This window comes from Diaporthe batatas (assembly GCF_019321695.1).
Source record: "Diaporthe batatas strain CRI 302-4 chromosome Unknown Contig00007, whole genome shotgun sequence".
Lineage (NCBI taxonomy): Eukaryota > Fungi > Ascomycota > Sordariomycetes > Diaporthales > Diaporthaceae > Diaporthe > Diaporthe batatas.
In genome coordinates this window covers 1,334,714-1,357,564 of record NW_025408554.1, presented here as the reverse complement: position 1 = coordinate 1,357,564, position 22,851 = coordinate 1,334,714, and the positions used below count along the sequence as shown (strand labels likewise).

General features: G+C 32.5%; 3 protein-coding genes across 3 annotated transcripts; 1 reads left to right on the top strand and 2 right to left on the bottom strand.

The window, feature by feature from the left end:
* Positions 1 to 13,791: 13,791 nt before the first annotated feature.
* On the bottom strand, positions 13,792 to 15,352 carry KVR01_006752 (uncharacterized protein). The gene is made up of 3 exons (XM_044784864.1): positions 14,584 to 15,352; positions 14,293 to 14,472; positions 13,792 to 14,219 (listed from the first exon to the last, which is right to left on the bottom strand). The coding sequence occupies exons 1-3, from the start codon at positions 15,057 to 15,059 to the stop codon at positions 13,814 to 13,816; spliced, it is 1,062 nt and encodes a 353-aa protein (XP_044644183.1). The 5' UTR covers positions 15,060 to 15,352; the 3' UTR covers positions 13,792 to 13,813.
* Positions 15,353 to 17,900: 2,548 nt separating this feature from the next.
* On the bottom strand, positions 17,901 to 19,761 carry KVR01_006647 (uncharacterized protein). The gene is made up of 6 exons (XM_044794049.1): positions 19,428 to 19,761; positions 19,234 to 19,371; positions 18,858 to 19,181; positions 18,741 to 18,808; positions 18,595 to 18,677; positions 17,901 to 18,538 (listed from the first exon to the last, which is right to left on the bottom strand). The coding sequence occupies exons 1-6, from the start codon at positions 19,587 to 19,589 to the stop codon at positions 18,198 to 18,200; spliced, it is 1,116 nt and encodes a 371-aa protein (XP_044644078.1). The 5' UTR covers positions 19,590 to 19,761; the 3' UTR covers positions 17,901 to 18,197.
* Positions 19,762 to 21,802: 2,041 nt separating this feature from the next.
* On the top strand, positions 21,803 to 22,851 carry KVR01_007083 (uncharacterized protein; the record flags this gene model as incomplete). Its single annotated transcript, XM_044786841.1, has 5 exons — positions 21,803 to 22,055; positions 22,111 to 22,236; positions 22,290 to 22,414; positions 22,464 to 22,548; positions 22,607 to 22,851. 5 exons carry the CDS (start codon positions 21,803 to 21,805, stop codon positions 22,849 to 22,851), a joined length of 834 nt encoding a protein of 277 aa, XP_044644514.1.

Here is a 22,851-nt window from a genome sequence, read left to right as displayed (position 1 = left end):
TTGGATACTCGGACCACGGCATCGAGGAATTATGGGTCCAGCCATGGCTGCTAGGCAGAAAATCCAACCTGGGCACCTTGCCTCAAACAGAGGGCGCAAGCGTGCCAATCATCCCGCCAGTCGCAGGCCCTGGTTCAGGTTGAGAATGGAGACGCCGTGGGGCTGTCAGGACATCTCCCCTTCTTTACCCGTTCGAGCTTCCACCCACACTGGCACGGGACCCAGAACAGGACCACCGTCATGTTCCGAGGCCAAGGCCGAGCCCAGTCGGCGGCCTGGCCGTTGAAGCTGCCACATGCAGTTAGCGAGGTGGTGCAAGGACATGGATGGGCTTGTAGTGTAGTCTAGATCCTGGTGTGCCAAGCGAACCTGTGCCCGAGATAGCACCTAATCAGATGATCTGATAAGATTTCCACACCTTAGAATGGCCTTGGACACCCATGTACCCCGTCAGATGTGGGATCATCTCGAGCCCCGGTCTCGGCGTGGGTGACGATTGTGTCCCACCACGACCCACACTTGCTGGGACGTGATGCGACCGAGGAGCTGGTCCAACCTCGAAACTTTTACACCCACTCGGCCATTACGTAGCTTTCCACGTATCCCAGTTGACAAGTGTGCAAGAAGACGGAGACTCGTATCACCGAGCTTGTCTTAGGTAGAGGCAGCACAATTAGACACATACACTACAACCCGAGGCACGACTGCTAGCCCACACGCTCTACACGCCCTACTAAAAGACGAAAAAAAAATCTAAAGGACTAACTATTTCTAATAATAAATAAATAAATATTATACTATGATAAGATTATTATTTTTAATTTTTTTTAAAAAAATATAAATAATTAAAAAAGATATATAATTTTAATTAATTAATTTATAAAAAACTTAAAAATTAATTTAAAAAATATTAATATTAATATTCTTTTAAATATAAAGTTTTAAAACTTATAGTTTTATATTTATATTTATATATTTATATTTATATTTATATTTTTATTTTTATATTTTTATATTTAATATAATTATATAAATAACTTTTTTAAAACTTATAAAAGTTATTCTTTTAAAGATAAAAAAAGTTTTTTTTAAAAAGTAAGACATTACTTAAGCTTTATAGTATAAAGGCTCGAAGTTTGCATTAAATAGAGTGGATTTAAAGAGTAGGGTTACCTAAGGAAGAAAGGAAGAAAGGAAGGTTACCCCTTAGGCTTTAGGGTGAGAGGTAATAGTGTAATGGGCTTATTAATAAGGGGACCTATAGGGACCCCTACAAGGCCCACCTACCACCCTTAACCCCTAGCTCTAATTAAAAGAAGTATTAATAGAAATTAAATTAAAAACCTTTAAATTATAATAGTAATACTTTATCTTTATATACTTACTATACTTACCTACTTTAATAATATATTATTATTTAAATTAATATTAATTAGTTAATTAAAAAGTTTAATTAATTATATAAGAAATTAAAAGAAATAATTTTAATTAATTAAAAACTTTAAAAAAAAGTTTTAATTTAAATTAAAAGTATTATTATTATATATATATTAAAAAATAAAGCTATTAAAATTTTAAATTTATATTTTTATTTTTAATTAATAAAAGTTTAAAACTATATAAATAAAATTATTAAATTTATAGAACTTTAAATTATATTTTAATATTATTTTTAATAAATTAAATATTTAATATTTTTAATATAAATTTTTAAACTTTTATTACTTTTAATTTTAAAATATTATAAAACTTAAAATTATTTTAAAAGAATAATATAACTTTATTTAAAAGTTTAATTCTTTTATAATAAAAATAATTTAAACTTTATTATAATTAATATATTAATAATATTTATTTAATTTTAATTCTTTTATTAATAATAAAATTAAATTAAATAATATATAACTTCTATTTAATTTTTATTTTATATTTATTTATTCTTTAAAGTAAATTAATTTACTTATATTATTTAATAGAAAGGTAGTAAAAAGTAATAGCTAGTGTATAGAATATACTTATCCTAACTATATATATTAATATGCATAAGGGCTATACTTAGGCACTTGTCTTGTTTCCTAATGAAGGAATTAGGCTAGAACAGCTATTAGCAGCGCTATCGCCGAGCTTGTGATTTGCGTGATTCGATCAATTGCGTGGCGAAGGCATCATCCGGGAACATGCCACGGCTTATTTGATCAAGGAGGACTTCCATGATATCCCCGTCTTTAGCCGCGACAACATAACTAGACAACTATATTATATAAAATTATAAGGGTGTGATTATAAAGAGAAGTTAGTCTAGTCTGAACCCCTATCTAATAACTTTCTTATTAAACTACTTATATATAATATTATACTCTTTTAAATATTAAGTAAAAAGTTATTTATTAAAGTTTAAAGCTATTACTATCTATCTATTATAGTATAGTTAGTCTAATAAAAAAAAGTTTAAATTATTATAATTATAGTTATAAAATTATAGTTTTTTATTATAATTAAGTTAATTAAAGTATTACTAATTATATATATATATCTATAAGCTATTATTATAAACTTTAAATTCTTTATTAATTATATTAATAATAATATTAAAGATTTTAAGAATATATATTTTTATTAAATATATTTATAATATTATTAATAAAAGATAAAGTTATACTTAAAGTTAAAAATAAATACCTCTTTAAATTTATTTATAATTTCCTTATTAATAAATCTATTAATTAAACTTTTAATTAATTAAAATTATTATTAATTATATTATGAAATTAAAGATATATTAAGAAGTAAAAGGTTATATTATTAATTATAATAGTATTTATATTTAAATAATAATCTACTTTAATTAAAAGATTATTATTTTTATTTTATAACCTATAAAGTTTTTTAAAATATTATAAAATTAAATAAAATACTTTATAAAGCTATTATAAGAGTATAAAGTAAAAGAATTATTTAAATTATTAAATTTAAAGTAATAAATATTAATATAAAATAAATTAATTTATAAGTTATTTAAAAGTAATTTTGATAAATATAATTAATTAAGGTATTAAAATTAAATATAATAAAAAAGAAGTAATATAAATAATTTATTACTTTATTTAACTATTTTAATATAATATATAATAAGGAATTAAGGTTAATTAAGGATTTAAAATAAAACTTTAAAATTATATTTATTTAATATTTAAATAATTTATAATAACTTAAAAATAAAATTTAAAAATAAGAATATATATAATAATATTTTTATTAAAAGTAATATTTAAATTAGAAATTAATATAATAATATTAAAGTTTATTTTAAAAATAAAAATATTAATATATTTAAAAATAAAATAAAATAATAAATATATAAATATTATTATAACTTATAAAATAACTTTAATAATCTAAACTAAGCCTTTAAGGTTAATAATATATTATTATACTTTATTAACTTTAAAATACTATCTATCTTTATAAATTAATAATTTTATTTAATTAAATAAAAATCTATTAATAATAATATAATAATAATTATTATTTTAATAACTTAATTAATAAAAATTTAATAATTTAAAATAATTAAATTAATTATATAAAATATAATAAAATATTATATAATAAAAATAATTAATTAAATATATTTCTTAATAAAGTTAATTATATTTTAATAAAAGGTTTAAATAAATATTATTTAATATAATTTTATAAACTATTTTATTAAAAGCTTTAAAAACTTTAAAATAATATATTAAATAAAAGATTAATATTAATAAAAGAAAAACTTATTAAATTAAAAGTTAAATTAAGGTTATAAAATAAGTAGGTTAATAGAATATTTAAAGAATTACTAATTATTAAAGATTACTAACTATTTTAAGGGCTATAATTAATATATATATATAACTCCTTAAATTATATTATATAAAAATTTTAAAATATATATTTTAATTTAATATTTTTAACTCCTTTATATATAAAGTTATATTAAAGTATTATTATAAAGGTTAAAATTTTAATATTTTTAACTATAAATTATAAAGATTTATTAATTATAAAATATATTTTTATTTTAAATATTAAAACTTCTATATCTTTTATAAATAAATAAAATTTAATTTTAATTTTAATTATATAAATATAAAGATTTAATTAATAAATAAAAACTTTTAAATTAAAATACCCTATTTTAATTAAATAATATTAAAGTAAAATACTTTATCTAAAAAGTACTTTAAAATTAAGCTTTAAACCTTTAATTAATAATTTAACTTATAAATTAATACTATTTTTATAAATAATATAACTATATTCTTCCTTTTTTCTTAATTACTAACTTTATACTATTTCTTATAATAATCTAATTATATATTTATAATTATTATTTTCCTTAAATTTAATAAGCTTATCTACTTAATTATATATTTTACTTTATAATAATAAAAGTATAAAATAATTTATTTTAAATTTTATAAACTATTTATTTTATCCTTCTTTTTTATTTTATTAAAATTAATTAAAAGTTTTAAAAATTATATAAATATAAATAAATTTAATCTACTATTTAATATTATATTTAAATATAAAAATCTATATAATTTTATTTCCTTTTAATAACCTAAATATTTACTTTATTATAATATAAAGTTAAATATAATAAAGGTTATATAACTTCTTTATATTAAATAGTACCTTTTTTTCCTTCTTTTAATTTTATAAATAATATTTTATTAATAAAAATAATATTAAAACTTTTTACTATTTAAATTTAGTATTTATTAAATAAAACTTATTATTAGAAATTATAAAACTTTTTTATATACTATATAAAAAAATCTAATTATTTATTAAACTTTTAATATTTATTAATATAAATATAAATAATTTATTATTTTAATTATAATAAAGATATTTTATAATATTAATTCCTTTTAATTTTTTATTTTATTTTACTTTTATAAATATATAAACTATAATATATATTTTATTAATTATATTAATATATTTATTAAAATAAATATTCTTTTAAAGTTTATATTATTTATTAAGCTATTTAAATAGTTTAAGATAAATAATCTCTTTATATAAATTTTAAAATATTATAAATAGTTTCTTATAATCTTATTAATAGTTAATTAATATAAAAAATTAATAAATATAATTTTATTATACTTTATTATATATATAAATCTAAAAATACTATTAATTAATATATTATTATTAACTATTCTATATCCTTAAAAGTATATTATTAATTAGTTAAGTAAAAGTTTTTAAAAGTTAATTTTAATATTTAAAATACATTATAAAATTATATATTATTTTTATATAGTAATTAACTTATTAACTTATTTATAATATTAAGTTTATTTTTATCCTTTTATTATTAATAATAATATTCTATATTAATAAAGATAGTACTTTATTATTATTATTAATTTTTAATAAATAATAATATATAGTTAAATAAATAACTATAAAGGTAGTTATTAAAAGATTAATTAATTAGTTATTATAAATATATATATAAAAGTTAGTCTATTAAACTAAATTAATTAATTATAATTAGTTTAAAAATTTTAGTTTAATAATAAAATATATATAAATTTTTTCTTAAAGTAATTATAATTAATAAGGAAATTATAATAAAGTAAGAAGTATATATTAAGGTTTAATTTAATAATATATAAGTAGATAAATCTACTTATAAGTAAGAACTACTATTAAATTAGAAATAGGGATCTTATTAAGGCTATATCTTTACTAGAATACAACCTATTTAATTACCAGACTAGACTAACTTCTCTCTATAATTATGCCCTGAGTTAGTTGATGATATATAAAACGAACTGGATTGTAAAGAGAACAGACTTCATCACGGCGTTCTGCGCAACATGCTCCTGGTGCACATGGCTTTGATCAGCTCATGCTGGTGACTCCACAAGTGTTTTAAGATCCGGATTGGGACCACGCCAGGTTCATATGAGTTCACTTTCATGAGCTAGCGGTCTTCGCCATAGAGGCAGCGAGGCAATCCGCTAATGCAAAACATACAGAATGTGCTGGCTTCGGTCACCCTATATATTTTTTTTAACTAACTATCTGTCTATTAGTTGTCTTCTCGGCCTTCAGACTTTCCACCCCGTACCTTATATATGAAGTTAATAATTACTTAGTACATACTCTCAAACTTCTCCTTAGAAGGAAGCTTTATTTTCTACCCTAGTAGCTTAGCCCTTAGGCTACTTGTGTTAAGGATTCTAGTAAGCGGTGCTGTCGGGAGCGATACCTTCCAGCCTTGTCTGTTTAGTACAAGGCTAAGGCTACATACTTATAGATATAATATACCTAGCCCACATTCTAACCGTCCTTTAAATTTAACTACCTCCTCCTTTAATTACCTTTTTACCTTAACTTTATTTATATTATTATTATAATTTTATCCTTTTTAATAATTAAAGTTTTTAATTAATTATTTTTTTTTTAAAATATTTATTTAATTTTAATTTAAGTTTATTAAATTATTTTAATATTTATAAATAATTTATTTAAATTAAATTAAATTTTCTTTTAAATTATTTTATTAATTTTTAATTAATATTTTAACTTTTAAATTTTTTATAAATATTATTAAATTAATATTTTTAATTTTAATTTTTAAAATTTTATAAAAAAGTTATTATATAAAGTTTAAATATTTATTATAAATATATTTAGTTATTATATTATATAATTTTTATAATTATTTAAAAGTTTTAAAATAATTTTTAAAATTAATAAAAATATTATTTAATATGAAAATATATATTATTTTATTTAATAATAACTTTTATTTTTTATTTTAATAATTTATTAGTTTTAATAAAATATATATTAAAAGCTTTATGTTTAAAAGTAATTATAAATTAATTATTTATTATTTAAATTAAATATTTAATTTTATAAAAGTTTTAATATATATTTTATAATAATAATAAAAAACCTTTTTTATAATTATTAATAAGGAATTATAATTATTTTAATATTATAAATATATTTTAAAAATAGTTTTAAATAGATTAAAAGTTAATATATTAAATAATTAAAATATATATAAATTAATAATTAATAAAAGAATAATATAAATATTATTTAAAAGATATTTTTATATAAAGTTAATTATAATATATATATAATATATATTAATTATAAAAGGTATTATTTTAATAAGTTTTTAATTATTTAATTATAATAAACTTTTTATTTAACTTTTATTTTTATTATAAACTATCAATCTTTATAATCTTTAAGGATTATAAAAACTATTATTATTATATATTTAATTCTTTAAAAATAATAAAAGGTTTAAAGATTTATTTATAATAAATATATATTTTATAAAAAAGTTTATATATATAGATTAAAGTTCTTTTAAAATAATTTACTACTTTTAAAATAGTTAATTATAAATATTATTTTAAACTTCCTTTTATTAATTTTTTATTAATATTTTAATAGTTAATTAATTTAATAATTTTAATAATAAAGAGTTATATTAAGTTAAATTATATAAATATATGTTTTTATTATTATTTTTAATTATTTTGCTTTAACTTATTAATATTTATAATTTTTAAGGATAGAGTAATAGATTAAAAAGTTTTTAATTATTTTTCTTTAATAAAAAGTATTAAAAAAAAGTTATTTAATTTATTAAAGTTTATATTTTTAATAAATTAAAATATATTTTAAACTATTTTAATTAATTAAAAATAATATTAATTAATTCTTTTAAATATTAAAGAAAATTAATAGAATTTATAAATAATAAATTTACTTTATATATTAAAAATAATTATAAAGTATAATATATAAACTATATTAAATTTTAAAATTTTTTATATAAATATTTCCTTTAAACTATTATAAATATATTATAAATCTTTTTTATATTTCTTTATAATAATTAAAATAATATTTAAAGAAAGTTTAATAATTAAAAAAAAATTCTTTATAAAATTATAAAGGGGTATAAATAGAGTAGGGATAGATATATATATATATAAATATAGGTATAGAGGTAGTTAAATTTAAAGGATAGTTAGAATGTGGGTTGGGTATGTTATTATATTCTCTTTATACTTGGAGATTAAAAACAAAACTACTGGTATGGGGATTAGAAACGAAACTATTTGGCCAGGTTCTAGTTTCCTAATCAACACGGCAAATATATACGCGCAGCATCTTCCCCCCAATTCTGGATTTGTGAGGCCGATAAACCCGCTTGACTGCAGACCATTAGTCGGAGCTGGCGGGGGCGTACTTAGGTATGGGGGCAATATTTTTGTGGTGTTGACAATTTTATTAGACGGAGCGGCTACATACGACATGATTTGCGAATTACAAAGGTGTCAGTGAAGAGCATCGCTATTCACCCCTGTGACGTAGCGTCATTCTGACCTCAGATCTAGGTGCCAGTGCTGTCGTAACTGTCAAGGGCGAGCAGTTCGCCGGCTGGACAAGGTCAAAATCGTAGTTCCTGAGGAGGTGGACGAGAATCGCTTTCAAAACGTCTGATGCATACCAGCGACCAGGGCTATTTGGCAGCATCATGTTCCTGTCAGCATGACTCCCGAGTATGTAGTGCGTGGGGCTCAAGGACTGGCTCACCATGGCTTAGTGGGCGCTCCCCAGTATGGGTACTGCATATTGACATCCGTAAGTTTGTGAACAGCGTAGCTTGAGTCTCGCTCTTCAGGAGTGTAGAATCTATAAGGATCGAATCGGTTAGGCTCAACGTAATGCGCCGGGTCCCTCATTACAGCATGTTGAGGTATAGCGATGAGGTTTCCAGCAGGAACGAAAGTTCCATCGGAGAATTGGAACGCCTTGACAGCTTTGCGTTGCATAGTCACTGTTTATCATTAACCTGAATTTCCCACTTGCATAACAAGGAATACTAACTTACCTGCATCTGGGGGACAGAGTCTTGCCGATTCTCGCAGGAAGCAGTCAAGTAGCCGGAGGCTCTTGATCGGGTCAGCGTCGCCTCTCGCTTCAACTTTATAGATTTCATCCCGCAATAGATGCACAAAGTCTCGGTGTATGCAAAGATTGAGGATTTCCCAATAGGCAGCCTGTAGAACTCTCGTTAGCCCTGCATCTCCAGGCCGCAATGTGGACTGTTCATCTCACCATTGGCACAGCCAGCGAGACGGCAAAAAGGAGCGCCGCTATCAGTTGTTTCATCCGGACCGGGTCACGTTGACCGGGAGTCTTCGACGTATCAAGAATGAATTGCGTGATATCGACCTTGATTAGACATTTTTAGTCTGGGAATTCTGTAGACATATGTATGAATGGACGGCCTACATGTTTGATGCTAGTGCTGCTCAACCTTTCTTCTTATCTTCGGTGAACCAACTGCGAAAGATATCTGTCCACAGTTCGCATTGAACCCAGGCAATACATCATACATCGACCGAAAAGCCTGCAATAATGGTGATTGTTAGCAAAGCATTTGTGGGCCCAGAACACAGATACGTACGGCGTGAGAAATTCAGGGACATATCTGCAGAGCTCGGCTGTGGTAGAGCCGTGCCAGGGGTACTATAATGCAGCTTTCGCAAATGTTTCATTCTTGCCTGGATAGCATCAGTGTTGGCGCTCTATTGCGGTTGTGGAGTCCGCATTTGAGAGTGGGCTTACTCAGTTCGTCGCCGAAGAATATCTGATTGTTGACGTTTCCCACAACAGCCATCGCCACCGAAAAGATGGATAATGTCCCTAACAAGGCGCTTGTCAGATATTTTGCTAGTCTAAGCTCATATGAGTGCACGTCGGGGAGTATACCTCCTTTGGCACCGTATGAAGGCGCCATGTATGTCCTCGGACGTATACGGAATAGAAGCGAAACCACATACCTCCTTTGGGTTCGGCCTTCAAAAATTCCTTTCGAAAGCCCTCTAATACTGCCTTGTGTATTACGGGGCTGAAGACACCCATGTTCTTACGTAGATGAACTTTTACCACTTGCAATGTGACATACTCGTCTGGGTCAATATGATTGTGCTCGAATCCCATCATGGTTATCTTGTGTCGCAGACGCTATTAATGTGATGGGCAAGCATAATTTTCTCGATGCACGAGAGATTTATGAAGGCAACAAACTGAAGGCAACAAACTGACATCTTTCATAGCGGCATGGAATGACAGAATGGCTTCAGGGCACCGCGCTACTTCCAGAATTTGCTCCGGCCGTGATACGAGAATCATATATTCCTTGACTGCAGGTACGGCGAACGGCGCATGTCTGATCTGCGAGACAAATTAGCAATTTCGAACCGGAATTGAAGACGCTACACTGCATGCTGACCTTCTGATACGACTTTGAAATGGTCTCACTTCCATGAGTGATAAACTTCAAGGTTGTCGCCCATTTGCCCCAGGTGAGACAGTCGCCAACGATCATGATATTCTTCTAAAGTAGATGTTAGCAGATGCGATGATGTCTTTGGTAATTCTGTAACAGTAACAGGATGACACGAGACTCACAGGACGCATTTGGCGAAGTGACAATGCGTTCGAAGCAGTCCATGTAATAAATATAACCAGCAAATAAAGGAGCCACAGTGCCAAGTTGCCCTCGGCCACTTGCAGAAAAGTATTGAGCAGCATTGCCAAGTTTATTGCAAATTCGAAGCTGCCGTCAACCGTTTTTGGAAAATGAAGTTGGGATTAATTGTGTCCCAGAATTGCTTTTCTTCCCACGTACCGACGTAGATAGAGCTTTTTTTTCTCGAACTTCAACTTAGACTCTTCGCGCGACAGTATGGTGAGGAACCAGGGCCTTGCATATGCCTAGGTAGGATGAGTGACGGGTAGGCGGACCTGACCTGAATACGTCTGCGATATGGGACAGACATGCTTGTGACATGAGCCCTGGAGAGCATGTTCGCCCGGCTGATGCCCGAGGTCATGGTGAGCCCAGGACAACCATCCCAATGACAAATGCCGTCCCAAGCTCGAATATGCCTCGGTGGCAGGGCGATATCGTTGGCAAAGCCACCAACAGATGCATTTTAGAGTGTAAAAATACATCCGTTACCCACTTGGTGCGTCTATCGCTGCGACGTGCAATCTATGGAGTTTTTCATCGAACACAGCTTCGGCCACATTATATTTTTTATTTAACTATTTATCTATTTGTTATCTTCTTAACTTTTAAACTAACTATTAATTTATATTTTAAATATAAAGTTAATAATTATTTAATATATACTCTTAAATTTATTTATATAAAGTAGAGTTATTAACTTTCTTTATAAAGTTTCTTTTTTTATTATATTCTTTATATATTATATAAAAATTAAATAAATTTTTAATAATAAAATAATATATTTAAAAAGGAAGATTTAACTTTTAAATATTTAAACTTTTATTTTCCTTATATAATATTTATCTTATATATTATAAATAAACTCTACTTAACTTTCTAAAAAGGTTTTAATCTTTTTATAGGATTTCCCTTAATCTTAGATATAGTGCCCCGTTATAGTGACTTAGGGTGAAAGACAACAGGATAATCGGAAGGCATGAGTGACGGAGGACGGATTTAGATGATGAAAATGATCTTTAACACAAGGAAGCCGGTAGATGTGTGTATTTTAGCCTAATGTCCTTCTTTCCTAACACCTCGTTTCAACTACGGATGAGGTCTCACTTTTGAATTTACATTTGTTTCGATATTTAACGCTGTAAGAGGAGTCCATTTGCAAGGCGTTGTTGGCGGGCTTCATGCTAATTCCGAGCATCATGGCTTGCTCGAAATGTTGTGGACCTCAGCTTAGTCGACTACTAGTGCTTAGCTGGAAGTGCAGCTCGTACTCGGGCCAAGGCCTTAATATGCATCTATGTATCCATTTAGGTTAGATAATTTCTATTTAGGCTATATAGAAGATAATAAAATTGCATCTACTCTAAATGTGTGTGATAACACTATAACCTTAAAGTATATTAAGTATTTAATAGTTTCGTTTTTAATCTCTCTATATATAAAATATATATAGCGCCTTTATATAATAATAAATATTTAAAACTTAATATTTAAAGAAATATAATATTAATATTAATAGAAAAAGAATATAATATATAAGTATATAATTAAGTTTTATATTATATTTATAAAATTAAAAGTATTATTCTTAATAATATTATATTATTAATATAAGTAACTTAAAAGTTAATTTATTATAATAAGTTAATAAAGTAATTATATAATAAAATTAAAATAGTTTTTAAAATAACTTTTATAAGAAAAGAATTCTATAATATAAAATTTAATAAGTTAGCTCTTCCTTATTAATATACTTAATAATTACTTAAATTTACTATTATTAAATAAATTAAATATATTATAGTCTTTATTTTAAATATATAATTATTAATAGAATAATAATATTATAATAATAAACTTATTTAAAAACTTTTATATAAATTTTATAAAAAATTAAAACTTTTAAAAATTAAATAAAGTTTATTTATTATATATTAAATAAATATTATATAAAAAAGTAAAATTTAAATATTTAAAAATTAAATTTTTTTAAATATATTACTTTATTATTAAGAATTTATTTATTTTTATATAATATATAAAAAATATAATAAAAAAAAAGCTTTATAAAAAAAGTTAATAACTTTCTTTATATATAAATAAGTTTAAAATTATATATTAAATAATTATTAACTTTATATTTATTATATAAACTAATAATTAATTTAAAAGTTAAGAAAATAATAAATAATTAAATAATTAAATAAAAAATATAATGTGGTTAAAGCTGTATTAAGTACTTAAGTTGGCATCCAGTTCACTTGTCGCTACCACGACCACCAGCGGGAACTCTGACTCAACTATGCCATCTCTTAAGACTAATAATCCAGGTACAATGCTTTGAGAAAAAGATCGGAGGTCTCCTGCTGCACCGGGAGATGACTGAAAATGAAGGCCGCCTCTGCCGCTGAGTGTGCCTTACCGTTGCATGAAGACTTAGTACGATCCATTTCGCGGCACAAACTCCGGAACAACCGGGCATCGAGTCGCATCTGAGAAGGCATACTTGCGCAGGCGCCGCCCCGCAACGAGCACACAGTGGTGTAGTCGGGCAACGTCCTGAAAATTCCACCCACGCTAAGCGAGGGTCGGCATGACAGATGACCCAATACTTCGTCCGCCCAAGTGTCCAGTAGGCAGAAGTTTTTGGCGATCTTTGCTATTAGTCTAGAATAGACTTTCTGTTGGTTGTGGTGTACAACACATTTTTGGCAATTGGATCGTCCATTACCCACCCTCAATACCACAAAACACCAACACCTACCTAGGTACGAGGGTAGTGGGCCCTGATACGTGCCGGACGTGCAGCTTGCTGGGGATTGGTCGGCAACCCGAAATAGGTTAGTCAATTCCAATTTTGATGTATCCAACACCTTGCCCGATTCACCTAGATTCCACCTTGCGTGCGACCTGAGTTCCACTTTGTGGTCCAGAACCAGTTCCAATCTGGACATCGATGTGGGAAACCGTGTCAGCTCTTCTGCCCTTTTTGCTGGTAACTTTCCACAGACAGTGAAATGCATCGCACCAGCACGACTCCGATTAATGCGGTAGCTAGGTACTAATGCGGTACTATTATGCCGTACAGTCAAGACATCACTTCAACGAGTGCCTCTGGTTCTCAGAGATCGAGGAACGGGAATCCCAGTGTGCAAGAATTAATTTATTTCTATATGCAAGGCGGTAATGATATAGACCGCAGTGATGATTTCAAGTTTAACTTCCGCTATTCTATGCCCAGTTGGAGAGGACCGTCTCGTCGCCCTTCAAGCCCGTATACCTTACGGTGTCATGCCAAAGGATCTCACGCTTCCTGGGATCACGGGCCTCAGCAGCCATCTGCCGTGGCTCCTCGCCGTCCAAATAGAGACCCTTGGGCCTCTCGCCCAGTGTGGGATTAGAGTCGAACGCCGCTGCAATGAGATCACCGGAAGACTTTTTGGTGGTCCGATTTGACCCATTGGGCCACAGCCACGTAAGAATAATTACGAGCCATGGCATAATAAAGGTCCAGTGTCCACGAATCATCCAGTTGCCCCGTCGTATCAGTTGAGTAGGCGTGGAACCAGGATCAATTGCAAGCACGGATATGTTGCTCAGAACGTGGTCAAGATCGACGCGACGTTGGAGTTCAGCCCTGCGAGGATGATTAGTCTTCGAATGCCGCACAATCAACCGCATGTTGCAAAAGAGAGGATGCCTGAACTTACATCATCATGACTTGGCAGAGCTTCGCTGCGCCGTAACGCCTGAAGCCGCCGCGGAAAGAAGGATCTTCCTTGGTAGTACTCCATGTGCCTCTTGCGATGGGCTCAGTGCTGTCGTGGAATACTGTCTGCCACTTCTCACCCAGATACTGGCCACCCGCATCGTTCCGCCTGTCTTGCGAGCTAATTACATTTAAAGTCATCAGCCAGGTCCAGAGACCAAGGGACTATGCCACTCAAAACAACGATGGAAGGGAGTGCAGGAAAATCAATATCGGAACCAGTAGTACTTACTCGTGTGCAGAGCTAGCTATTACAACAATTCGGCCGACCTGGTGGTCCAGACTCTGTAAGAGAAGCATTGTCAAAAGCCAGTGGCCGAGATAAGCAGACGCAAAAGTGGTATCGAATCCATCTTCTGTCCATGTCTGCTGCTCAAACTCGAGATATGCGGCGTTGAGGATAAGCGCACGGATCGGAGGGATCTGCCCAGATGCCACACGTGCGTTGATGTCTGCCGCCACCTTGCGTACATCATCCAGCCGGGTGAGATCCAGCGATATCACGTCGTGAGGATGAGGACGCACGGCACCAGCGACAGCGGAACGCAGTGATGGGGCTGATGCCGCATTTCGAACCACATAGAGCCCTTGAAGATTAGCTAGGTCTGGTCGCGAAACGATCTTCTTGACCATCGCTACTCCAAGTCCGCCATTGGCTCCGGTCAGCAGGACAGTGCCTTTAGGAGCAAATTTTTGGTGATCTGCCATGGTGATTGAATGTGGTTGGTTCCGAAAACAAATAGATAGTACCAAATATTTCGTACTTAACAAAGGACCTTGGGTGAGAGGACTCAGAAGAACCTCGAAGATGGACGTAGGTGTTGAGTTCAGAAGGGGAGAGGATCTCTTGTCTTTGACTCCTGATGTCGGCCGTGGATCATTGATCCACGGTGAATTGGTCGGTTGCGATTCCCCGGCTTTCCAGCAGGGCAGTCAATAAAAGATTCGACTGGATGCCGACCACGGTATCCACCGCGAGCGGTTCACAATCAACTTCCAAGTATTGAATACTTGTTAGTGACATGGAGAAAATCGCGCTGGTGAATGGCTGAGAGGGGACCCATAAACTCGCCAACCACAGCAGCACTCAAGCGCCGCAGTGGGGCCCCCACAGCCCCGCTTACCTACCTACTAAGTACGGAGTAGGTAGGTAACATTCTATTGAACTCAACACCTGGATCATCCTTGCCGGGAGTTATGCTATAGCTTTTATAAAAGAGTTTTAAATATTTTTATATATTTTAATTTAAGTTAGTTTATTATTAATAATTCTTTAAAGAGTTTTTAAAGTTATTATTACTTTAATTACTTTATAAAACTTAAAGTAAATATTATTTTAAAAATTTATAAAAACTTTAACTATACTATATTTTTCTTTTATATTATATAACTATCTTTTAATTTAACTACTTATTTCTTCTCTAATAGTTTAAAGCTTATATATAAAGTTTTAATAACTTTATATATATCTTTATAATTTTCTTAAAAGAAATTTTAAATTCACTTTTTCTTTATTTTTATTATATTTTTCTATATTATTAAAAAGTTAATAGTTATTAATAATAAAATATAAACTAAAAAAGATAAATTTATTATATCTTTTTTATTTTTATAAATTACTTTTAAAACTCTTTTAAAAGTTTTAATACTTTATTATAAAAGTTTTAAAAATAGTATATTATAAATTATTTCTTTATCTTAAATTCTTTTAAAGTTAATAACTATATACTTAAATAAAGATTATAATATTTATTTAATAAAGGTTTTATTATAAAGTATATATATATATATATATATATAGTGTGGTTTCACTTCTATTCCGTATACATCCAAGGACATACATAGCGCCTTTATATAGTGGTAATGTGGCAGATAAATGGGGGGGTAAGCAGTTAGGTCTGAAAAGAGTGTATTGGGTTGGTTGGTTACTAAGTTAGGCTGTAGGCGGGCTGGGGCGAAGGCCCCAGCCTTGGGTCTAAGAACCTGCTGACTAAGCTGATGACTAAGCTAGAATCCAGTTGACTTGCTTGCACCCCCGAGGGGCTCCCACAGGTAAGCACTTAAGACCTAGCGCTTGGAAAGAACATAATACCGATAACAATAGTTATAATATAATAGATACTTATAGCCTTAGCCTTACGATATACAGATAAGGCTAAGGGGCACCGTCTTATATATATATATATATATATATATTTAAAAGAATAATTTTTAATTAAACTTTTTTTAATATAATTTATTTATATAATAATTATTTTTAAAACTTAATTTTATTATATAACTTTTATAATATTTTAATTAATATTATTATTAAAATAATACCCTTTAACTTTATTTATATATTATAAAGTTAAAATTATAAATACTTATTATATTATAATTATTATTATTAATATTATATTCTTTTAAGTATTAAGTTTTAAATATTTATTACTATATAAAACACTATATATATCTTTAAATATATATAGAATAGAAGTAAAACTATAATTATATAAAATTTATAAAGCTTTTAAAGTAATTATAAATTTTTATAACTTTATGAAGTATTTAAAATATTTTATTATATAAATAATATGCTTATTTTCTTTATTTAATTAAATTAATATCTTTAATATTACTATATAAATAAAGAATAAAGATTTATAAAATAAAAATAAAAGTATAAAATAATATATATTTTAAATATATAAACTTTAATTTATACTATTAATTTACTATATAAAAATAATAATATTATATAATTATTAACTATATATTTATTACTTTATATAAATATTATTCTTATTACTTTTATTTACTTTAATAGTTTATTATTACTTTCTTTATTATTATTTAAAGTATTTTAATAAGTTTTTAAGTACTTAAATCTCCCTTTAAGTCTTTTTTTTATAAATTAATAGGTATAGGTTAGAGTGTAAAAAGTATTTAATTAAGGTAGTATAAGTAGTGAAAGAAGGTTGAATAAAGCTTTCTAATTAACTAATAGTACTTCTTACTTTATACCTTCCGTTTTTTACCCTATAAATCTTTATTCCCTATAAATATTAATTATAATTAATATTTAATTATTTTATTTAAAGATATCTTTTTAATTAATATAGAGTATATTAGTTTAAATTAATTAATTAGGCTTTAAAGTATAAGGTGCTAGTTAAGTTAGTGTGTTATAGATATTATAACCTATTCTAGTTGTAAGACTAGAGTAGTGGATTTCTATCTATAGTAAGGGGTTACTCTAAGTGTATGATAGGGCTTTAAATGAAGGGGCCTTATTAAGGGGTATGGTGATGAGGTCTATGGAGAGCTAGGAGTTCTTGAAATCTTCTCTAGGGTAGAGTTTAAGTAGATGAATCTAGTGTGGGCTTGATAGTGGGGAGTATTGGTATTTGTTCGTCTCTATGTTGTGCTGATGTAGAAAGTCGGGAGGCTTGCCTGATGTTAGGGATCGCGTAAAAACGTGATGCCTAGGCCGCTGAGAAGAGGCCCGCAGTCCCCACATCTAGTGGGCTATTTGCAGCGACTAACAACATGCCCAGGTGAACCTATGTCGGTGTCACCTCCCAAGGTACTCCACAATTAGTGAACTACTGCACCAAACCAGCTGCAATTTAGGAACACCTCCATCAGCGTCCCTGCATCCTAGACGATACTATGTACAAACTCCCTGATCCGGTACAACTTCAGAAAGATCTGCAGATGGCTAAAACTCATATAAAACCCAATTCACAATTAAATCTCTGCGATTATTTAATTGTCGAAGTGCATCCTGCGCAACAATAAACCTAAGTACCAGCCTAAATGAATGTTTGAGCTCAGGTAGATTCAAGTGTGAAATAAAATCCTTTAGACAAGGTTATGAGCCCTCGTCTGCTCCATTGGATACGCCTCAATGTCAGTCGCTCTTTCTAATATACCGGCCTCCGACCTAGAAGATCCCGGCTTGGTGTCGTCCCTGCTCAGTGGTACATGATCCGGATGGCCAGTCATTTTAGAACCCTGGGAAGTTCCCCTGAACTTGGCGTACTCTAAAGGCGTTGAAATGGTGCTGAGAAAGCTTTTAATACTTGTCATGACGGGAGCCAAGGACCAATGTCTAAAAAGAGATTGAAGGGTCGGGAGGCAAGCAGCGAGGACCCCCACACCGCATTCAACAATTCCCCAGTAGAGGTATTCAGTAACAACGACTGAGAACTGTATTAGAACTTACACCATGTTAGATATGGCTTGGGGATTTGCTTACGAAGACCATCCTCATCTGGGGAAAAACCTAACACAACAAGCCGAGCCATCATCACTAGTCGTAGAAGGGAAGCCACAATGGTTCTATCAAGACACTGGTTAGTGGCGGACCCTTCAAGTGGGTTTCACAAATTAGATATGTCATACATTGATCCCAGAAGAAAGATTGCAATGACGGATATCTTCTTGGCCGTGGAAAGCTTGAGCTGCCAGACCTGTCAATCGGTAAGCATAAGCCTAAATGGACTCGGAGAGCTTGCTTACCAACGGTATTGGGGCACAAATAATGCAAAGATCTGTTATAAATCCCGTGATGCATACTGCGAGAACCAATTGCATCGTCTGGACGCAATTGTTCACAATGTCCGAAGTGGATCCCCAAAGAGCCCAGAAGTGCAATCGACATTGGAAAAGGGATGCAAAGAAGAAGGAAATAGACCACAGAGTCACTAGTATAATCAGACCGCCGAGAAGGTAGCCAGCCAGGCTTCTCCTGTTCACCACGAAGATTCTCAAGTAGAAGAATAGGAAGCTAGTCTTGACACTACCCAGTGCCAAAGGTAGCATCAGATCAAAGGCCCATTGAATCTGTCACTGTGTCAACACTTGTGTCTCATCTAAAGCTTACTCATTCAATTACCTTATACACAAGAGATATTTGAGGCGTCGTGAGTTCAAGGGGATCGCCGGCAAATTCGGGAGGTATTTGAGTTGGATGAGCAACAGCGCCTTGGGAGACGCCATAAGTTACCTCTATGGAAATGGCAATGACCAAAATCTGTCATCTAGTAAGTTTAAAACACTAGTAAGATGTCCTGATAATGGTGAACTCACTGTCGCAAGTAGCACAAGCCAATCGTCTATTCTGAGTGCATCTCGTTGTCTGATCCGGGCCAAAAACCTTAGGCTTACTGCAATGACGTCCAGGACGGACAACAGCATGGCAGCCGCTATGACATATCCCGGCTCCGTGACATATGACCGTTCTTTAGACATTTCTGGAAAGAAATGGAGAAAGCTGATCTGCAGAAACGAGAGGATATCCTAGGACTACACTATAGCCTCTTTTCCTCGGGGTATTTGGCGCAATGCCTCCTAGAAAACTGAGGTGTGAATGTCTGGAAGATTGTGCTTGTCGTCCTGACCACTTCGACAGCCTGATGATGACTCCGGTCCCTGAAAATTTTGGGATGCACGCAGTGCGATACGTTGGTGCAGAACGTCACGTTGCATCCTGGGGCTGATGTGATGCATTCCTTAGTACGATTTGCCCAAATTTGTAGCAGGATTTTGGAAAGCCTGCTGCATGCGCACATACTTAGTAGGTGGTTACAACACCGACTACTCCTGTACACGATGGCTTGTCTCGCGCGTTGTCGCATGGGCAAGCCAAGAATACGTTGTGTGATGTTGGACAGGTTTCGTCGCGTCACGACAGCTCGTAATGATACCCTCTGTTCCTTCGCCCTGGCATTGTAGGGCACCAATGCAAGAATATGCGGGCGGTGCGGGAAAAAGTCAGGCTGGGATACGAGGAGCCGGAGCCTCAGTCTTCATTTCTGTAATCTCATCTGAATGGTGCGAATTTTAATTTGGGATCACTCGAGTCGAAATCTACCCACTCGCATGCAGCATTGCAGAATCCTTTCATACAACCTGCCCCGCACTAGGGGGCCAAGCACTGTCAATTTCAGCTGCTTCGCTCTGCCTTCCGCATACAACAGCTCTATTGCCACGATCCTTCGATGCGTGGTGGTTGTACATGATGTGCCGCGGTGCAACGTCGGTCCCGGGTGAGATTTGAGCCGGAAGAATCCCACAAGGCATCCAATCATGACCTGATCCTCCAAATCCTTCAAGACAACCTGCCCCGCACTTGGGGGCCAAGAATCACAGTCAATGTAAGCTGCGCTGCTGCGCGATCCTACATGATAAGGTCGGCGGAATGAAAATCAGCCGCAAGAGTCTTACAATGCATCCAATGATGGCCTTCTTCTAGAAGTGGACTTATGCAACGTGGAACTGGATGCAACGGAAAACTGGAATTACTTCCTGCAGAGGAGAAACAGTGTCATGACGTGTCGTACACAAGCCAATGATGTTGTTTTTAGATGACCACTCGACTACGATGAATTTTTATCCACTCGTGTTGGCTGTGAGGTCTGAATTAGTTCATCAGAGGTCTTTCGAACACAGTAAAACCACAAACAAGGCTGAAAAAACACGTAGAAGGTGGTGGGACCACCATAGATACCTGACATGCGCCGTGGCTGATTGTCAGGGATGTCGCCACTGCCGTCGGTTCCTCCCGCCCTCCTTCCCGTCCCCTAGTGTGTACTCTAGGTTCAACAGAACCTACCCCGTAGCCACAATCTCGTCACCGCAGTATGAATTGCACATGTTCTACGCATACACGGAGGAATCAGAGGGTGCAAGCCTGAAAATCTATCACATTCTGTCCCCACGCGTCTGAATCATCAAACTACTCGATCTGACTGTAGGATATCAAATACCCGTTCATAGGAGCCTCGAATGGCATCAAGATTTCCTATCCTCAAAACATAACAGCAACGTTGTCGGCACCCTCGGCAACAGGCCTGTCGGCCTCAGGAGCCATAGACCAATCTTCGAATGACTCGGGATCTGAGTTGGTCAGACGACATTGTCCAGTCTGGGAGAAATGAATTGGAACCACATACCTTCGATAGGCATAGCATTAACGGCGACCAAGGCAAGTGCTGCCATGAGAAACTGGTAGAAGTGCATGATGCTTGCGATTTTATCACTGAAGTGAGAAGGTCGAAGTCTAAGGAAAATTGGAGAAACTCAGGACTACTCCAGAAACGTAGGCAGGGTGTTAGAAGTGATACATTATATATCTAGGTATCCAAGAAAAGGCTGCGGTGCCACGGCCTTTGCTCGGCGAGCGCAAGATGTCCCTCCGGGATGTTGGGTCGTCAATGCTACCCCTCCCTTATCAGGATATGATCATGACGATCGGGTCCCGCTGTAAGCCTTACTGACAGATCTAGGACCGGGTCGGACGCTTTCCCCTTTATTCTTCCTTCCCCTTTTTCCTAAACATCTTCGCGTCCTGTCCCCGAGCGAGGCCTGCTCCTGTCTGTTAGTCGAAGCTGTATAGTACACACATGTCCTCATTGCAAGCCCATCCATTGAACATCGCACTTAGACTTCTCAACAGATCCAAAATGCCCATCAAGTCAAATTTCCCATTCCTCCCTCTGAGGAGCACGCCCGAGGAAGACGAAGAAGAAGCTCCCTTCAAAGTATGCGAGGACAGATTCCTCCCGGCAGCGCAAAGAGTCAAGTCCCATGGCATTCTCTCATTGACTCGTGTCTACATGATCCTGCTTCACCTCTTGGTTATCTTTCTTTGGACTCGGAGCTGGAGCTACGTCGATGCAGATGCCATTAAAATATTGCAAAGATATAAAAGCTGGTGTAGGTCTCCTTCAGGTGACAAGATGATTTCGCCACCTTCTGACGAGGATTTTAGCACCAATCCAGTCCTCCGTCGAGTATGAGATCAACGCAGAACATGCTACGGACCACAGAAAGTTTAGCAAATATTCTGGGCCACCCAGAGAGGAGCTGGAACATGCATGGGGAGCTTTGATCAGGCGTATGTAATAACATCATGACCGTGCTGCAACCGCAACTGACTCGGATCGGAAGCTCTTTACTTCAATGCCAGTTACGAGGAGCTTCGTCGCGGCGGGGAGTCACTCGAGAATCTAGCCGCGGTCAAAGGAGGTGGATATGCCGCTACGATCGGGGTATATCACGAGCTACATTGTTTGGCATGTCACCTATTCAGCGTTTCTGGGAAGATAAGCTAACAGGTCCCAGCGACAACTCAGGTTTTATTTGTTTCGCGACAAGTATTACCCCAACCTGACGTTAGCACAAGACCTTTATCTTCATGGGCATTTGGGTATGTATGCAATTTACACCTTAATCTTGCTTGATATTTCGGAACTGATGAGTTACAGATCACTGCCTCGAAACGCTTCGACTTACTATCATGTGTCATGGAAACACTGGCTTATACTCGTTCGCGTGGGATGATCCTAATGCACCACAACCGGCCACCAAATCCAACTCACGATCAGTCTGCGCTAAGTGGAGTTCTATTGAGGAGTGGGCCATCTCAAGAACTCCACATGAATGGATATTGGAAGGCAAAGAGGGACACATAGGAATAGCACATGTTACTCCTCACGAAAGGGTTGATTAA

What these genes read in the sequence shown, in the direction of transcription:
- KVR01_006752 (XM_044784864.1), bottom strand. Translation starts at nt 15,059, where the DNA reads ATGGCAGATCACCAAAAATTTGCTCCTAAAGGCACTGTCCTGCTGACC. An exon ending in ATAGCTAGCTCTGCACACGA is followed by an intron (nt 14,473 to 14,583) that starts GTAAGTACTACT and finishes AAATGTAATTAG; the next exon opens with CTCGCAAGACAGGCGGAACG. An exon ending in CTCTGCCAAGTCATGATGAT is followed by an intron (nt 14,220 to 14,292) that starts GTAAGTTCAGGC and finishes TCATCCTCGCAG; the next exon opens with GGCTGAACTCCAACGTCGCG.
- KVR01_006647 (XM_044794049.1), bottom strand. Translation starts at nt 19,589, where the DNA reads ATGTCTAAAGAACGGTCATATGTCACGGAGCCGGGATATGTCATAGCG. An exon ending in AAATATCTCTTGTGTATAAG is followed by an intron (nt 19,182 to 19,233) that starts GTAATTGAATGA and finishes ACACAGTGACAG; the next exon opens with ATTCAATGGGCCTTTGATCT. An exon ending in CCCAGATGAGGATGGTCTTC is followed by an intron (nt 18,539 to 18,594) that starts GTAAGCAAATCC and finishes TACAGTTCTCAG; the next exon opens with TCGTTGTTACTGAATACCTC.